This window comes from Coffea arabica, chromosome 1c, assembly GCF_036785885.1.
Source record: "Coffea arabica cultivar ET-39 chromosome 1c, Coffea Arabica ET-39 HiFi, whole genome shotgun sequence".
NCBI lineage: Eukaryota > Viridiplantae > Streptophyta > Magnoliopsida > Gentianales > Rubiaceae > Coffea > Coffea arabica.
This window is the reverse complement of record NC_092310.1, coordinates 53,133,993-53,149,822: the sequence shown is the minus strand read 5'-3', so window position 1 is coordinate 53,149,822 and position 15,830 is coordinate 53,133,993. Positions and strand designations below refer to the sequence as shown.

The 15,830-nt window shown below is 34.3% G+C and overlaps 1 protein-coding gene and 1 pseudogene across 1 annotated transcript; both read left to right on the top strand.

Annotated features, from left to right (window-relative positions):
* The first annotated feature begins 2,015 nt into the window (after positions 1 to 2,015).
* LOC113742548 (protein NRT1/ PTR FAMILY 2.6-like) lies at positions 2,016 to 7,517 on the top strand (annotated as a pseudogene).
* Positions 7,518 to 9,320: 1,803 nt separating this feature from the next.
* On the top strand, positions 9,321 to 12,243 carry LOC113742545 (protein NRT1/ PTR FAMILY 2.7-like). The gene is made up of 4 exons (XM_027270393.2): positions 9,321 to 9,449; positions 9,699 to 9,916; positions 10,100 to 10,641; positions 11,344 to 12,243. The coding sequence occupies exons 1-4, from the start codon at positions 9,350 to 9,352 to the stop codon at positions 12,164 to 12,166; spliced, it is 1,683 nt and encodes a 560-aa protein (XP_027126194.2). The 5' UTR covers positions 9,321 to 9,349; the 3' UTR covers positions 12,167 to 12,243.
* The last annotated feature ends 3,587 nt before the right edge of the window (positions 12,244 to 15,830 follow it).

The following is a 15,830-nucleotide window of genomic DNA, read 5'->3' as shown; positions in this document are numbered from 1 at the left end:
CCATAACTTGAGATCAACGAAAATGCAATAGCTTCTATCCTAAACCAACCTGACTAATGATACTTTTTTTTTTCATTTTAGTGATATATTCTTCTCCTAAAATGATGCATATATAATTTGAGATAAATGTGCATGTAATAGGTTCTATCCTAAATCTACGCGATCAATGAACAATGACGTTACCTTTGCAAGGGATAATCTTCTTAAAAGGTAATGCATTTATGATTATGAAATTGTTTAAGATGGCATCCATCATTGCATATGTTTTAACATTTAAATGCCAACCTTTGATCAAATATGTTTTAAGATTTAGACACCGATCCTTCATCAAATAGTAAGTGAATGCTCATACTGATCTTTTTTTTTTTTTTTTTAAGAAAAAGAAAACTATGCGCACATCTAAATTTGTTCTCTTTAATCTTTAATTATTTCTCAAAATTTTAGTAATTCATACCTAAAATGAAAGTACATGTAATAATTCTTTTTTAAAAAAAAAGTTATGTAATGTGTGGGTAACTAGGTATATATATATTAGAAGGAACCAAGTTATGCAAGCATAACTTAAACCCACCTAAAAAATTTTGGCTAAAATTCATCACACTATAATTTGCTTTCAAATAAAGAGCAATTATAATGGTCAAAAAATAAGCTTAAAAATAAAGTTTATCTTTAGTGGAATGTTCCAAAAGTTTGCTCCAATTTGCTTATTGTGATGCTGTAAAAATATATCTTACTGTATTGTATTAACAAACAACAGCAAAGAATTCAAAAATCAAGTACATGAAAAATGCAAAAAAAGTTCAATGATAACATAAATGATATATGCTTGATAAAACATAAAATTTAACCACTGTTTCTCTTTTAAACAAGACACCATTATGTAAAAACTTCCATCCTACAAATTCACAATAAATCTTGCAAGAAATTCGAATAGAAGACTCTTCAATGCATAACAAGGGTACAAAATTCAATACTAAAGAATTAGTAAAGGAAGTGGAAGATTCAATTATGCGTTGAAAATGAACTAAAATATCATAATTGCAAAATGCAAATTTTGCATTTCGATTTAAAACAAACCTCACAAGAGGAGAATCAACTTGCAGAACCAAAATAATGGAAGGCTTAATGAATATCAAGGAGATCAAGTCAAAATAAATAAATACACCATGGTAATAGGATAAAGATGCGAAAAAAATGATAAAGGCTAAATAAAATACAGTTAACAAAAAATAACTTAAGTCTATATTTGGCAGGGGAAAAATAGGAATAACAAAAAAAAGGAACATACCAAACAGTAGGAGTAGCGGAGGTAAAAGGTCTATTATCCATGTTTCTCTTAAAAAAAATAGATAGTCATGAATGATGATTTTTGGACAAATGAAGAAAAGAAATATCCATTCTTATGCAAGAAAAACATACATTCAGTTAATTATAGAGGAAAAAGAAAAAGATACATCGACCGAGTGGAAGGAGAAAAAGCAGAGAAAATTAGGATGAAGGGAAAAAAAGAAGAAAAAAAAGTAAAATATTGGATTAAAGAGTTAAAATTAATCAAGGAGGAAGTGACATTATAAATCAGTTAATTATTGCAATACCTCTCCATGATCAATAATAATCACCTAAAAAAATAGTAAGAAAATAATCTTAATATAATTAATTATAAAGAAAAAATTTTAAGGGAAAAAAAGATGAAGAAAAAAGAGGGAGATGAGGGTTGAAAGTAGAGGAAGAAAGAGAAAGAAGACAAGAATTGGGAGGAGAAATATTTATGATTTTTTGTTGATTAAAAAAAATAGTGGAACAAAAATTCAACTAAAAATAAAAACTACCACTTATCAAAAGAAGAGGTTATACACATGACAAAAAGAGAGGTTACTGCACAGTAAGTAACCTCTCACTCTTTCAATATCCAAGGTTGATAGATATTGCCTAAAGTCGTCTTTGTACCCATGCGTTTAAAGTGGTCTTTGTGCCCCGCGGGTTAGGCACTACCACTACTGCACGTATGTAAAACGACTAGCATGACCAATATTTAATGTCACACCATTAATAGCAGCAGTAGCCACCGAATTGCATAGTTTGCATTCAGTAGCAGGCAGCAGCCTCCAATCATGGACAGGATCTCATCTTCCGCTGAAGGAGAAGCCCAGCTTCCAACTTGTAATCGCAGGCAAGGCGGTTGGATCACCTTTCCTTTCTTCCTAGGTAAATAATAAACTTCTCTCTTATAATAAGTTTTACTGCTATATTACTTTAAAAAAAATTTTTTGAGTTGGGAGCTAAAACCATTTTTAAAATAAAAATAAATTAATTAGGTGTAATTATAAATTTATTTGAAACCATACGCGCAGCAACAATGGGAAGCTTGACGCAAGCAGGAGGAGGATGGATGAGCAACCTTGTGGTTTATCTGATAGACAAGTTCAATATCAAGAGCATTGATGCTACTCAGATTATCAATGTCATCAATGGCTCCACCAGTTTGTTTCCGGTTGTCGGTGCAATTCTTGCCGATTCGTTTCTCGGTTGCTACACAGTTATCTGGATTTCGGCTTTTGTCTCTTTGCTGGCACGTAATTCATTGCCTGATTCTTTGCTCTTTTATTCATTTCTCCTGGGAAAAATGTCAAATTTCATCCTTAAACATTTTTACTAGAGCCGATTTAATCCTTTTTTTTTTAAAAAAAATTTTTTGGCCAAAGGGACTAAATCGACCCTAGAAAAAATATTTAGGGCCGAAATTGGTCGTTTTCCCTTTCCTCTGCACCGCATGTTCTTGATTAATTTTGCTTGCTAGTGAATTTGATCTTTCAATACTTTTAGTGATGCGTTGAGACAAAAAAAAAACTTTTAGTGATGAAATCAATACTAACTTATGGTCGTTGTAATTACTTTCTATTGCACTCCACCATTGGTGTTTGGATTATAGTTTTCTACGTAAAAAAAAATTTGTGTTCTCCATAACACGTTTTTTCAATCACTTTTTTATCTCATATATATCAAATTACTATAATATATTTTTTTAGTAAAATTTTAAAAAATAGCAATCCAAATTGGATTACTTAAACATTAACTATGTTAGAGCAGATAATTATAAAGATGTATTTGATCATATCTTGCTGATCAGAGTGAATGAGTCGGTGGGTGAGTAAAGGATATAGATCAGAATTTTCCTGCCTATCCATAAATTTCCATGCCACTATCTATCTCATTTTTTATTATATTGCTATTTTTCCTTCATAAATATTGTATTTGAATTTTTTTTTGTTTTCTTAAAATCCAACAACTATTAATTGAATAATACACAAAATTTAACAAACTCAAAAATCAAAATACACAAAAAATTAGTTTTTTTAATGAATTTTCTATTATATGTTGTCTTTTGAGATTGTTGTATTTATTTTTTGCACAGTTAATAGTTGTTGGATTTCGAGAAAACAAAAAAGAATTAAAATATGATATTTATGAAAAATAAATAGTTATATAATAAAAAGTGGGAGAGAGAGTAAGACAGAAGATCCTTTGTGATAAGCGATTAACAGATTGAGTGATTCTAAATTCTTTTAAGGCGGCCATACCAAAAAGATTATGACATATTCCCTTAGCTACTCCGTTCCACTTAATTTTCAATCTTTTTTTAAGACTGTTTTTTTTTTTAAAAAAGCCTTTTCTCCTCCTCTTTCTTTTTTGAGGCCAATGTTATAAAATTGTGCAACTTTGTTATTACTTTTCTTTTGATCTCTGGATTAATATACTAAAAAAGGATTTTTTTGAGAAAATTTTGACATTCAACATATGCAAAACATTTAAACGGCAAAAAATGAGTTAAGATTGTGAAAAAATTTGCAATGATTGCACAAATAATGAAACAGTGGAGTCAATCTTCAAAAATGATTTAATGATTTTTATATTAATTTTATTAAGGTATGATGCAGAGAAGTTTTGTCCAATAGAATGGAGAGGAGCCTAATCCGTTTTAAAATATATCCGAATTCAACTGTGACAGTAATTTGGAGGAGAAATCATGTATCACTCTTTTCCTAGTGACCACTAGTTCTATGCAACAAGTCCCAACTAGTGGACAATTTAAGATAATTGAAGAGTTTAGATTAGGACATCTGATTCAACTGCGATAATACTGGATGAGAAATTATCTCTCACTCTTTATCAAATGGCCACTAGTTCTATGCAAGAAGTCGTGTTTAGATTAGGACGTCGATGGATACACTCAAAATTTAAGTTATCTATACTATAGAGTTGATTTATTTGGCAGATGCATTCAATATTTTATTGGGACAGAAGGATTACTATGAAAAGCGATTGTATCAAGTAAAAGAAATTTTTTTTAAAAAATCAATGGTGATATAGAGCACTATTTTAATGACTCAAATTCATTAGTTACCTTTCCATTACAAGCGAAACATCCCGCAAACTAGACTGCGCTTCATAAATTTTCCAAGACTCTGTTTGATAACTTAATTTAGCACTTAAATTTATTGGATTCAGATCTTAATATATTCAAACGTGTTTGATAATAAAAAATTGAATATCTAAATTAATCAAATGACACTGAATTTTTTAGACAAAACTTGTTCTAAAAAACAAGTGATAAGAGAATGTGAATGTGATATTCTCTTAACTTATCACTGAATGTGATATATATTCAAATGTATTTGATTTAATACTGAACAATTCAATAATTTAATGGATTCAGATTTTATATTTCAGTTTTCAACAGTTTTATCAAACGCATCCACCCTAATAGGTATTTATATGTGTGTAAACCTTAAATATTTCCTTATCTCCCTTACAAAGAAGGGGAAACTACTCTTTTTTCTAATTATATGTGCCGCACTCTCTTTTCTGAAGAAAAGTAGATGATTACAGTAATTCAACCAATACAAGAAGAACATATGAAAAAATAGATATCATACCTAGCCCTCATTAATATTACAGCTCTCCTTTAACAAAAATTTATTCGATTTCCACTAATTTCTAGCAAAGCTGAGAGTAATAAATTTCACCCTTGTGAATTTCTGCAGGGCATAATCCTTTTGGTCCTAACCGCTACAGTTGATTCAATGAAGCCTCAACCGTGTCATCTTATTGCTTTAAGCTTCTGCACACCCCCATCCACACTCCAATATGCAGTCCTATATACTGCTTTAATTCTGGGCTGTATAGGAGCAGGGGGAACTCGTTTTACACTGGGCACCATGGGAGCCGATCAATTTACCAAGCCCAGAGAACAAGGAGTTTATTTTAATTGGTATTTCTTCACCATGTACACCAGTGCTGTCACAGCCAGCACTGCCATTGTGCTGGTTGAAGATAGTGTGAGTTGGGCCTGGGGCTTTGGTATATGTGCGGTGGCAAATATTCTGGGCTTAGCCCTTTTCTTGGTTGGCAGCCCTTTCTACAGATACGTTAAGCCGGAAGGGAGCCCATTCACAGCCTTGGCCCGTGTTATTGTTGCAACTATCCGGAAATGGAAGGTCCCACTTTCTCCCAACTCCGACGATTGTTATTATGGGCCTCGTGGGGAGTCCAAGACGGAGCTAGCAACTCCAACTGAAAGCTTGAGGTAGAAATTTTCCACTTAAAAAAAAAGGGCAAATTATATTTTACCCCCTGTAATTTAGCATTTTTTCATAACCCCATATAATTTTAAAATCTATACATAACCTCCTCATGGTTTGGATTAAAGTGTCAAAGTGACGGAAATAGTCACTCGTAACGGAACTTCTAAAAATGTCGAAATTACCCGTATAAATACATGACACATTAACCCCGTATGATTATTATATTTTACTATATAACCCCCTTATGGTTTAATACTTTACCATATAACCTTCTTATGGTTTTCAAAATATACACATAACCTCCCTTGGTTAATAAATAATTTTTAACTTTACATAAGGGTATTTTTGACATTTTAGATGACTCCCTTACGAATGGTCATTTCCGTTACTTTGACACTTTAATTCAAATCATAAGGGGGTTATGTATAGCTTTTGAAGCCATAGGAGGGTTTTGTAAAAAAACGTTAAATCACAGGGGGGTAAAGTGAAATTTGCCCTAAAAAAAATCTGTAGACTCTGCAACAAATGGTTAATTTGTAGCTGATGAGATGATGCGCAAAGTCACCCACCAAAAAAAAAGGGACAAAAACAAAATTTCCTTTTTTTTCTCCTCCTGGAAAACAATGGATAGAGGCATTAACGGAGATGAAGCTGGTTAAAAATTTTTGTAACTGTCATTTCACGCTTTTTGGTGTAACACTATGATAAATCATACTACTGTTTCTGAGGTAATGAACCAAATGCGGTGCTTGACAGGATTTTTAGCTAATAAAGATTGATAATTTGATCTCCATCATTCCCTGTTTGAGCCTTGCAGGTTCTTAAATCGTGCTGCATTGAGAAGTGAAGGTGACATCAATCCAGATGGTTCAATTGCAAAAATTTGGAATCTCTGCACAATCCAAGAAGTAGAAGATCTAAAATCCTTGATTAGGATTTTCCCACTATGGTCAAGCAGCATATTTTTGTCCACACCTATTGGTATACAACCCTCCAGGCCCTGATCGTGGACCGTCACTTGGGACCTCATTTCCAAGTCCCCGTTGGGTCGGTTTTGGTCGTTGCCCTAATCTCTACTTCAATTTGTCTGAGTTTTTTTGACAAATTTCTTTGGCCAACATGGAAGAAATTAATCGGCAGACCCCCAAAACCGCTTCAAAGGATAGGAGTTGGTCACGTGCTTAATATTTCAGCCATGGCCATTTCAGCAATGGTTGAGGCCAAGCGACTTAAGATGGCCAAATCTCACCAAAATATGTCAGTCCTATGGCTAATGCCACAACTGGTGATGGTGGGAGTTGGAGAAGCATTTCATTTTCCAGGACAAGTTGGGTTCTACTATCAAGAATTTCCTACATCTCTGAAAAGCATTTCTACTGCCATGGTATCATTGCTCATTGCAGTTGCTTTCTATTTGAGCACTGCGCTGATCCACTCGGTTCGAAAGACCACAGGATGGTTACCAGACAATATAAACAATGGAAGGCTTGACTACGTGTATTCGATGCTGGTTGTGATTGGAATTCTTAACTTCGGTTACTATATTTTGTGTGCAAGATTGTACAAACATCCCAGAGCTGAGACACAGGAGGATGATAACAGCGTTGGTTCCCCCAAGTGATGTTTCTATAATCATGTTTGTGGTAAGATATGCTATACTTTTTTGGATGGTTGCATCAACTATGAAATCTTTGGTTATCCTCTTCCTAAAAGCTGTGTATTTGAATATTCTTTGGAGATAGTATTACATGTATTTTGTTTGTAGTAGCTAGTACGACAGGAAAATTCGTTTGCCAAAAATTGTTGACACAAATTAGCTGGAAAAATGTTACAAAAAGCGTTAGTTTTGGTTTGGTGGCATAGCTTATATATCCATGAGTTGTACAAAGAACTTTCCTAGTGGCCCTCAGAAACACTACAAAAATCATTAAGCCAGATCATCTCGTTGTACTTGCCCCTTCTTGATATAACTCCTCTATATTTAGATGATTGCTTTCAACAACAAAACTTCGAAGATGAAGTTGTTGGAACTTGGACGTCCTCATTATGATCCCATTGCTTTATTTATGAGACATTTCCCAAAAAAAAAAAGAAGAAATATTGTGATTCATGAGGTTGTTATTTATGAGATATTTCCCAAAAAAAAAAAAAAAAAGGAAATGTTGTGATCTATGAGGTTGTTTAAAGGATCTTGTATTGAGTTGGTAGGGAAATTGCCAAAGCTAGAGTCATCAAGTGGTAATGTCATTATCATAGACTCATAGATCGTAATAGAAAACACCAACCTCATGCTTAGAATGAATCAAATGAAGCAATAAAATACTACTAGTTATTGTTTGGTAAACATGCATGGATTGGTAAAGATAATTGAGGAATCATCCGTTCAAGTCATCAAAAAGGTAAGCGAGAAACCATCATTGGTTCTTTAAAAAAAACGAGTTAATAGCAAAGGAATTTTTAATCTCCTAAAAGGTTGGCTATTCCAATCTCTTTATAACATAGCTTACGATAAATTCTTGCAAATGTCGCTGCGATCCTTACTTTTTGGCCCTAAACAAAGTTAAAGATTAATCTTTGCTTCAAATATTGCGACGTAGATAATAATATTTGTTTAAAATGGATTATGGGTGGAAAAGAATCTTTTAAATTGTGCTTTTTTTTTTTTGGTGTTTTTTCAATTTAAACTTGGTTGGAGCATCTTTGCACAAGTCAAAGAAATCTGAATTCGGTTTAGACAGACGGGATCTAGCTAGTTGTCCCATGCTATAACATCAATATTATACAGATCAGAATAAACTTAGAATTATTAGTGGGGCAAAACATGACTACACGTTTAGCAGTAGCAGAAGCAGATAAAAGATGTGTTATTAAGAATTCTTAATAACTTTTTGTACCAAAATTTCAAGATAGTAAAACTGTATTAAAATTTAAAACCATCCAGCTGGGTGGTGTCCAAATCCAACCACCAAACAGCTATATGTGCAACTAGACATTGAAGTACTACGAATCCAATTTCTTCTCTCATGCATCATCATTCATGAAAATCCAAGACATCCATTTCAAAATAATACGGTACAATAATTTCTCGCATACCATGTGTGTCTACATGTGCGGGCGTAGACATACATTAATTTGTGAGAATTCTACGCAGATTAAGTCAACTTTGATAGATGTTTGTCTATTAACAATATGGTTGTTAATTTTTTGGAAACGAGAAAGGGATGGACGTAGCAAGAAGGGCGAATTTGGTTTAATTTTTATACCACTAGCTAGTATTATGTTTTTCTCGATCGAATGTTATTATTATTATTATTTTTTCGTTTTTCTTCATTGTGATATCCTTGAGAAAAGGCAAAACACTAGAAGTGCATGAAAACAATGGAAATCAAAAGTTTTCGTCATATTTCTAAACAATTGAATTAATTAAAAGTACTGTTTTCTTTAGGAAGGTTTTGAAAATTTTCTTACTTACATAACAACATCATAGAGCCTAGCTACTACTGATTGAGAATCTAGATTAGGTGACAAGACAGCAAGAACACGGGAGGAGCGCTGTAGGATTGTTTTTTGAATCTACAATTTGCAACAATTGTATTCTTTTATTATTATTTTTTCTCGGTTTGGTGAAGAAGGTGGAAGAGCAGAAGGGTGTCTCAACTTGGCACACACCAGTTTCTGTAGGGGAAAAAAAAAACTAATCTGGACATCTATATAAAGACAATCTCCCCATTTAAGTCAAAATCACACGCATTTTGGGCACTTGCACCATGTCACAAACAATTTCTTCAATGGACACAGAAGCACATAGCTCAATTCCACAGACCCACCACAGAAAAGGTGGTTGGATCACTTTTCCCTTCATTACAGGTATATCCATCACTTCTTTTCTACACATTGTATGTTGCATGAAGAGAGAAAATAACTGTAAATAATGGGTGCATGATTTGATGATCAATTTAACGTTTAAGTTTCCTGCAATGGTGATTCTCCAAAGTGCAGATGACATTGATGATAACCCTTGACTCTGTTGTCTTAGATTTTTATTTTTTTGGTGATTATTATTTGAGACTTAGACAAATTAATTAACTTGGTTTTTTCCGTGTTAATTCTGTGCAGCAACCATGGCAGGCTTGACACTATCGGCAGCAGGATGGGTTAACAACCTTATAGTTTACCTGATTACTGAATTCAACGTCAAAAGTATTGATGCTGCCCAAATCTTTAATGTGGTGAATGGTTGCATGGCACTGTTTCCCGTCCTTGGAGCTGTAATTGCTGATTCTTTCGTAGGCTGTTTCTCAGTCATATGGGTTTCTTCTATCATCAACTTACTGGTAAGTTCATGGTCTGATGCATCTTTTCTCGACCCCATGAGAAAGAGTTTTTGCTCCGCAATTTTATTGTTTCCACATTCGAAATTCTTGTTAGCCTTGTCCTGATAATAAGTGAATCATTTTTAGGCAATTATAACTGAATCATGTTGGAACGTAAATTAAATATCATGTGCGTTGTCGCAGGGCATTGTCCTATTTACTTTTACTGCGGCACTCAGCACACTGAGACCCAAACCGTGCAGCGACTCCAGCTTATGCGAAGGTCCATCCGAATTCCAGTATGCAATCTTGATTTTGGCTATGGGACTGGGATCAATAGGGGCTGCAGGCACTCGTTTCACCATGGGAACAATGGGTGCCAATCAATTGGACAATCCAAAGCATCAAGAAAATTTCTTTAATTGGTTTCTTTTCACTTGGAACACTGCTTCAATTATAGCTGCAACTGCAATTGTCTATGTCCAAGATGATGTGAGTTGGGCATGGGGGTTTGGCATATGTGTCGCAGCTAATGTACTTGGGTTAATCATTTTCCTGGCTGGAAGGCGCTTTTATCGTAATGTCAAGCCACAGGGGAGTCCATTTAAAAGTCTGGCTTGTGTAATTATTGCAGCAATTTCCAAGAGGAAGCTCCAATTATCGGCTAAAGCTCAAGATTATCATAATGAGATTATTGGTGATGAAGGCAAACAACCGGTTGCAGCAGCACCTACTGAATCCTTCAAGTATGATTTTTTCAGCTTAATTTAATTCTTAACTTTTCATTGTACATAGTACATTAAACTTTGTAGTAAATAGACCACGCAAGACATTCCCAAGGACTCCATGACTCGTTTACAAATAATTATCCTTGTAATTAGTTTTTTCCCCTTAAATTTGGCCCCTGAAACATCAGACAGTAGTCGAAGGGCCAAAGTACATGGAACTCATAGCATTTGCGACATCACAAGTTCATAACACATTAGGACTCATAAAGCATTAGTTTTTTTTCTTAAAAAGAGAAAGGCAAAAACTCATAAATCACGTGATGAAATTTTTTTTTTTTTTTTTTTGTTGGAGGTTTTGAACCCAGACCTTCTACTTAAACCCTCTCGCTTTACCCTCTAACGTGATGAAACTTAGATATGAGTGACTGTAACCTTTTACTTTTGTTCCCAAATACATATGCAATTATTATGATGATGAAGGTCCTTCTAATTCTCGGAATGAGGAAAACTTTTCATTGCCCGAGTTACATTTCTTAATTTATAAATAAGTGCCTCTGTTAATGAATGGTATACACGTCCTTGTCACAAATATGAGCTTAATGCTATTAAAGGCTATCATATATACTCCTTCCAAAGAAGAGGACCAAAACAAAATAAAAAAAGAAAAGACTGTTGTGTAATCTTTTGGTTGTTCACTAATTTGCATTTTTTAATTTCCAGGTTCCTGAATCGTGCTGCACTAGTAACCCAATCAGACACAGAACAATATGGATCAATCAAGAAATCATGGAAGTTATGCACAGTTCAGCAAGTTGAAGATCTCAAAACCTTAATAAGAATCATCCCACTCTGGATAAGTGGCATCTTTTTAAGTACCCCAATTGGGATTCAGGCAAGCTTAACGATTGTTCAGGCTCTAACCATGGACCGTCACATAGGACCAAACTTCAAGATCCCATCAGCATCCATAATGGTCTTTGTACTCATTTCTGGAGCCGTTTCTCTCCCCATAATTGACCGATTACTCTGTCCCATTTGGGAGAAAGTCCTCCGCCGACCCCTCACACCCCTCCAAAGACTCGGCATTGGCCATTTACTGACTGTGCTAAGCATGGCCATCTCAGCTTTGGTAGAAGCAAAAAGGCTTCAGATAACCAAAGCTCACAATTTGCAAGATTCCCCCGTTTCTGTGGTGCCCATGTCGATTTTGTGGCTGGTTCCGCAGCTTATTGCTGTGGGGATGGGAGAAGCATTTCATTTTCCGGGTCAAGCTTCATTGTATTACCAAGAATTTCCTGCATCGCTGAAGAGCACGTCAACTGCCCTGGTTGCAATGCTTATTGGAATTGCATTCTACCTGAGCTCCGCCTTCATTGATCTCTTCAGGAGAATGACTAATTGGTTACCTGATAACATTAATCAGGGAAGGCTAGACAATGTGTATTGGGTGCTGGTTGTGATTGGTGGGGTGAATTTTGTTTACTATCTTGTCTGTGCTTCGTTGTATAGGTACCAGAATAGCCTGCCTAGAAACAATGGGTAAATCTGGGCTCTGTTTGGAAATTCTTGTAAGATTTGTTGACCATTTCGAGCAACGGCCACTCTACTTTTAGGTCTTAATTTGCTAGCATATCTTATGAGTAAATCTTATATACACTGTTAATACGTAAAAGGTTAATTCATATTTTATTCAAATAAGTTTCACAAGGGAGGGGGTATTTGAACGGGATTTACCATTAATACACTATTGTACTGTGATTCTTCCACATTTCTCTAATTTTTGGCAATTATTAATGTAATACAAAATTGATTCTGCCTCGCAGTCACAGACACAAGGAATTAAAGTCCATGGGATCTCCTTTAATCATTTTTCATTATAAAAGTATATAAACTTCTCTTGCGGGATGATTAACAAGGGCACAGTGTTAATGGGTGCATAATAAGTGGCTGGGCACTTAATGCCGTTCAAATTGAGGCCCCCTAATTTCTGGAGGGGAAGAGGCTCCAGCCCTCCGGGTTCAGAGATTAGAACTTCCCATTTACTAGTGCATGCATAATTGCATACATTATGTACACATTATTCTTTCTGTTAAGTTTGGAGGTTGATTGCATTAATTCTGGCAATATTCAATAGATATTTATTTTGGTTCTCACATTCTAATAGATATTAAGTTTTTTAAACGCATTTCGTATGGAAACTCGAGTTTAAAGGAGAAAAAAAAAGGGGATCTTGGTCTATAATGAACTTTTCATTGACTTTGCTGATTGGATTTCTCTATGAATGAAACAAGAGGTGCCATAAACAATTGAGCTAGCTTAGTTGACCAAGTTCCTCCCTAAGCACAGGTTAGGGGTCGACCTCCTGATTGCGTTTTTTCTCCAGAATTTTCTGAAATATGACAGAAAGTTATTTAGTTCCTTTCGAATTTCTCAATAGATTAGATAGGCTCATTCTCTTCCCCTTTTCCCCAATATAGGGTCGATTGTTATAATGTTGGAGAGGGAGAGAGAGAGAGAGAGGGGGGGGGGGGTGCCATGAATAGGGGGTAACCGCTAGTGATAAGGTAAGAATCGAGAAAGGACAAAGGAAATAGTAATGCTTCTGTTAAATCAAGGAAAAATTATTCAAAACATCCCTCGTATTTCACGAAATAAATTTTTTCGTCATTTACTTTTAAAATAATAATTTTACTCCCTTTACAAAATGAAATCGATAAAATTTGATCCCAATCTAAATTTTCAACCATTTTTTCCTAAATCAATCATACGATCATTTTTTTAGAAGCAAAAAAGTTAGATCTCATTTGTATTTAAACAAAGGACCTAATTTATATTCATTTTTTCCTCTAAAAAAAATAGGATTTGTCTCGAACTATATGCATTTTTTCTCTTAAAAAAATGGAATTCATTTTTGCCACTGAAAAAACGGAATCTAACCTTTTTGCGCATTAAAAACGACTGCATGTGATCACATGGTGATTTGAAACTAAAATGTGATTGAAAACTTAGGTTGGAATAAAGTTTTGTTAACTTGAATTTATAAGGGATATAAAATTAACATTTTAAAAGTGAAAAACAAAAATTTCATTTGACAAAATAAGAGATATGTTTTGAACGATTTTTTTTTTTTTTAAATCAATTGATTCATAACAAAAATAACGCACAGACCGTACTCGAGCTTGGATTAAAGTCCCCGGAAGGAAGAAGGAAAGGACCAATTGAAGGAAACAAAACAAGAAAGTCAAGCGGAAGTAAAACAGTTAAAGCTCCATTCTCTCTAGCAATTGTTTGTGCGTACATAACCTTCTTATGAGAATTTGCCAAAACATTCTCATGGAAAAACAAACCCACTAAAATATATCCAGCCTTTGGGGTTACAGACATGGTAGTTTCCAAATCTTTTTTCCTAGGAAAAGAATTATTAGCAAATCATCCAATTTTGTCATATAGGAAAAAAAAAAAAACTAAGAATTTGTCGTGTAACATCAGTAGAATGCGTGCAAACAAATTTATCCCCAGCCTCTTTACAGTTTACACATTCAAAAGGGGTTGCCCTAATTGTATCCAAAAGCCATCTTCTATAGTCAGATATGATATCCTTGACAATCCAGTTAATTTTACGCAGAACAATATTATAATCAGCCAAATCAAGCAACTGTTCGATTACCCATCCAAGGATCAAACCACAATGAAATTCTATGACATTTATCGACATTCCACTCAAAACCAAGTTTCACTTTATTAAAGCTGTTAACAATCCCTCCCCAAGTCCTAAAATCAGAATTATTTACCCAAAAAAAAATAATAATAAAGGCAGAAAGAGAGCCACCCTTGTCTATATCCCCTTTTAGGTTCAAGTATTTATTTACTTCCCCATTTTAAAGTGCAGCTAATAAAGTGGATGTGATACATTTCATAACAACATCAGCAAAAAGCAGAAGGAAAACCAAATTGGATCAAACGAACAGTGCTTAAGCCAAGGCCAATTAAAGTTAAACTGATCATAAGCCTTTTGTGAATAAATCTTCATATGTTTCATTTTCTAATACTCCTATGCTAAAGTTCCTGAGTAACGCAATGCTATCGTTAGTGTTTCTTTCAGGAAGAAAGCTACTTTGGACAGGTCCAATAATGGAAGAGAGCAGAGGCTTAATCCTATTAATAATAACTTTAGTGGTTAGTCTATGAAGCACGTTACATTAGGCATTGGGTGACATTTTCAGGGGACTTCAACTTCAGGAACTAAGAGAAGCAAACTTGATTCAAAAGGCGAAACCACTCTCCTTCAGATTTAACCTCATTAACAAGCTTATGAATTCTAGTTCCTAAAATGCCAATCTTTCTTATAAAAGAAACAGCCTAAAAACCGTTAGGACCGGGACTTTCGAAACCTTTCATTTCCCTTGCAGCCTCTCTTAGTTAATTCCTTAAAACTCTTCCAATATGCAAAATGTTATAATTATTACATGGTTTTACACATATTAACTACCAAAAATGGAGAAGTTCAATATTGAATATTTTCTATTAACAAAACACTAGTCAATTTTTCTGTCACTTTTAGGCTAAAAAAACATAAAAATTTGTATTTTCTTGAATCGTTTTCTTATTAACCAAATACATATGGGAAAGTTAGTATCATTTTCCTTTACTTCATTTCACTTTACTTTTCTCACGGCACATTTTCTTACACGACTTTCTTGTCAAACAAACAGAGCCTAAAATCTACAGGCTTGAGCAACTCCATAGCATTCTGTTTAGAAATTTTAGGACCAATTATCCTCTCCTTTCCAATCAGAAAGGTTTTCGAGATAATAGACAAAAAAAAGAAAAAATCTCATCAGGCTTGTCACACCAAATAATAAGAAAAATCACGGCTTCATATATTATATTCACGATTCTCGGAATTTGAGTTGAGCATTGGGTAACTTGTTGATTTATTTTGTTTAATTTGGTTGGGGCATCTATAGACCGATCAAACGAATCTGCATTTGGTATTTGACCGACTGCATTAAATCCTGAAGTGTTGTATATTTCCATGGTGTTATAGACATAATTTCTGAGTTGTTTAATTAAACAATTGCAAGTTGGGGGGTGGGGAACCGTGAATAAAAACAAGTATTATCTTCCCACTTCCTCTGCAAATAAACAACTAATCCACCTTTCTATTTAATGACAATCTGCCATTAGGAGTAATGGGACAAACTTTT

Bases quoted from the DNA above. Each gene is read 5' to 3' on its own strand.
- LOC113742545 (XM_027270393.2), top strand. From the start codon at position 9,350: ATGTCACAAACAATTTCTTCAATGGACACAGAAGCACATAGCTCAATT. The intron at 9,917-10,099 runs GTAAGTTCATGG...GCGTTGTCGCAG, and splicing joins CTTCTATCATCAACTTACTG to GGCATTGTCCTATTTACTTT. The intron at 10,642-11,343 runs GTATGATTTTTT...TTTAATTTCCAG, and splicing joins GCACCTACTGAATCCTTCAA to GTTCCTGAATCGTGCTGCAC.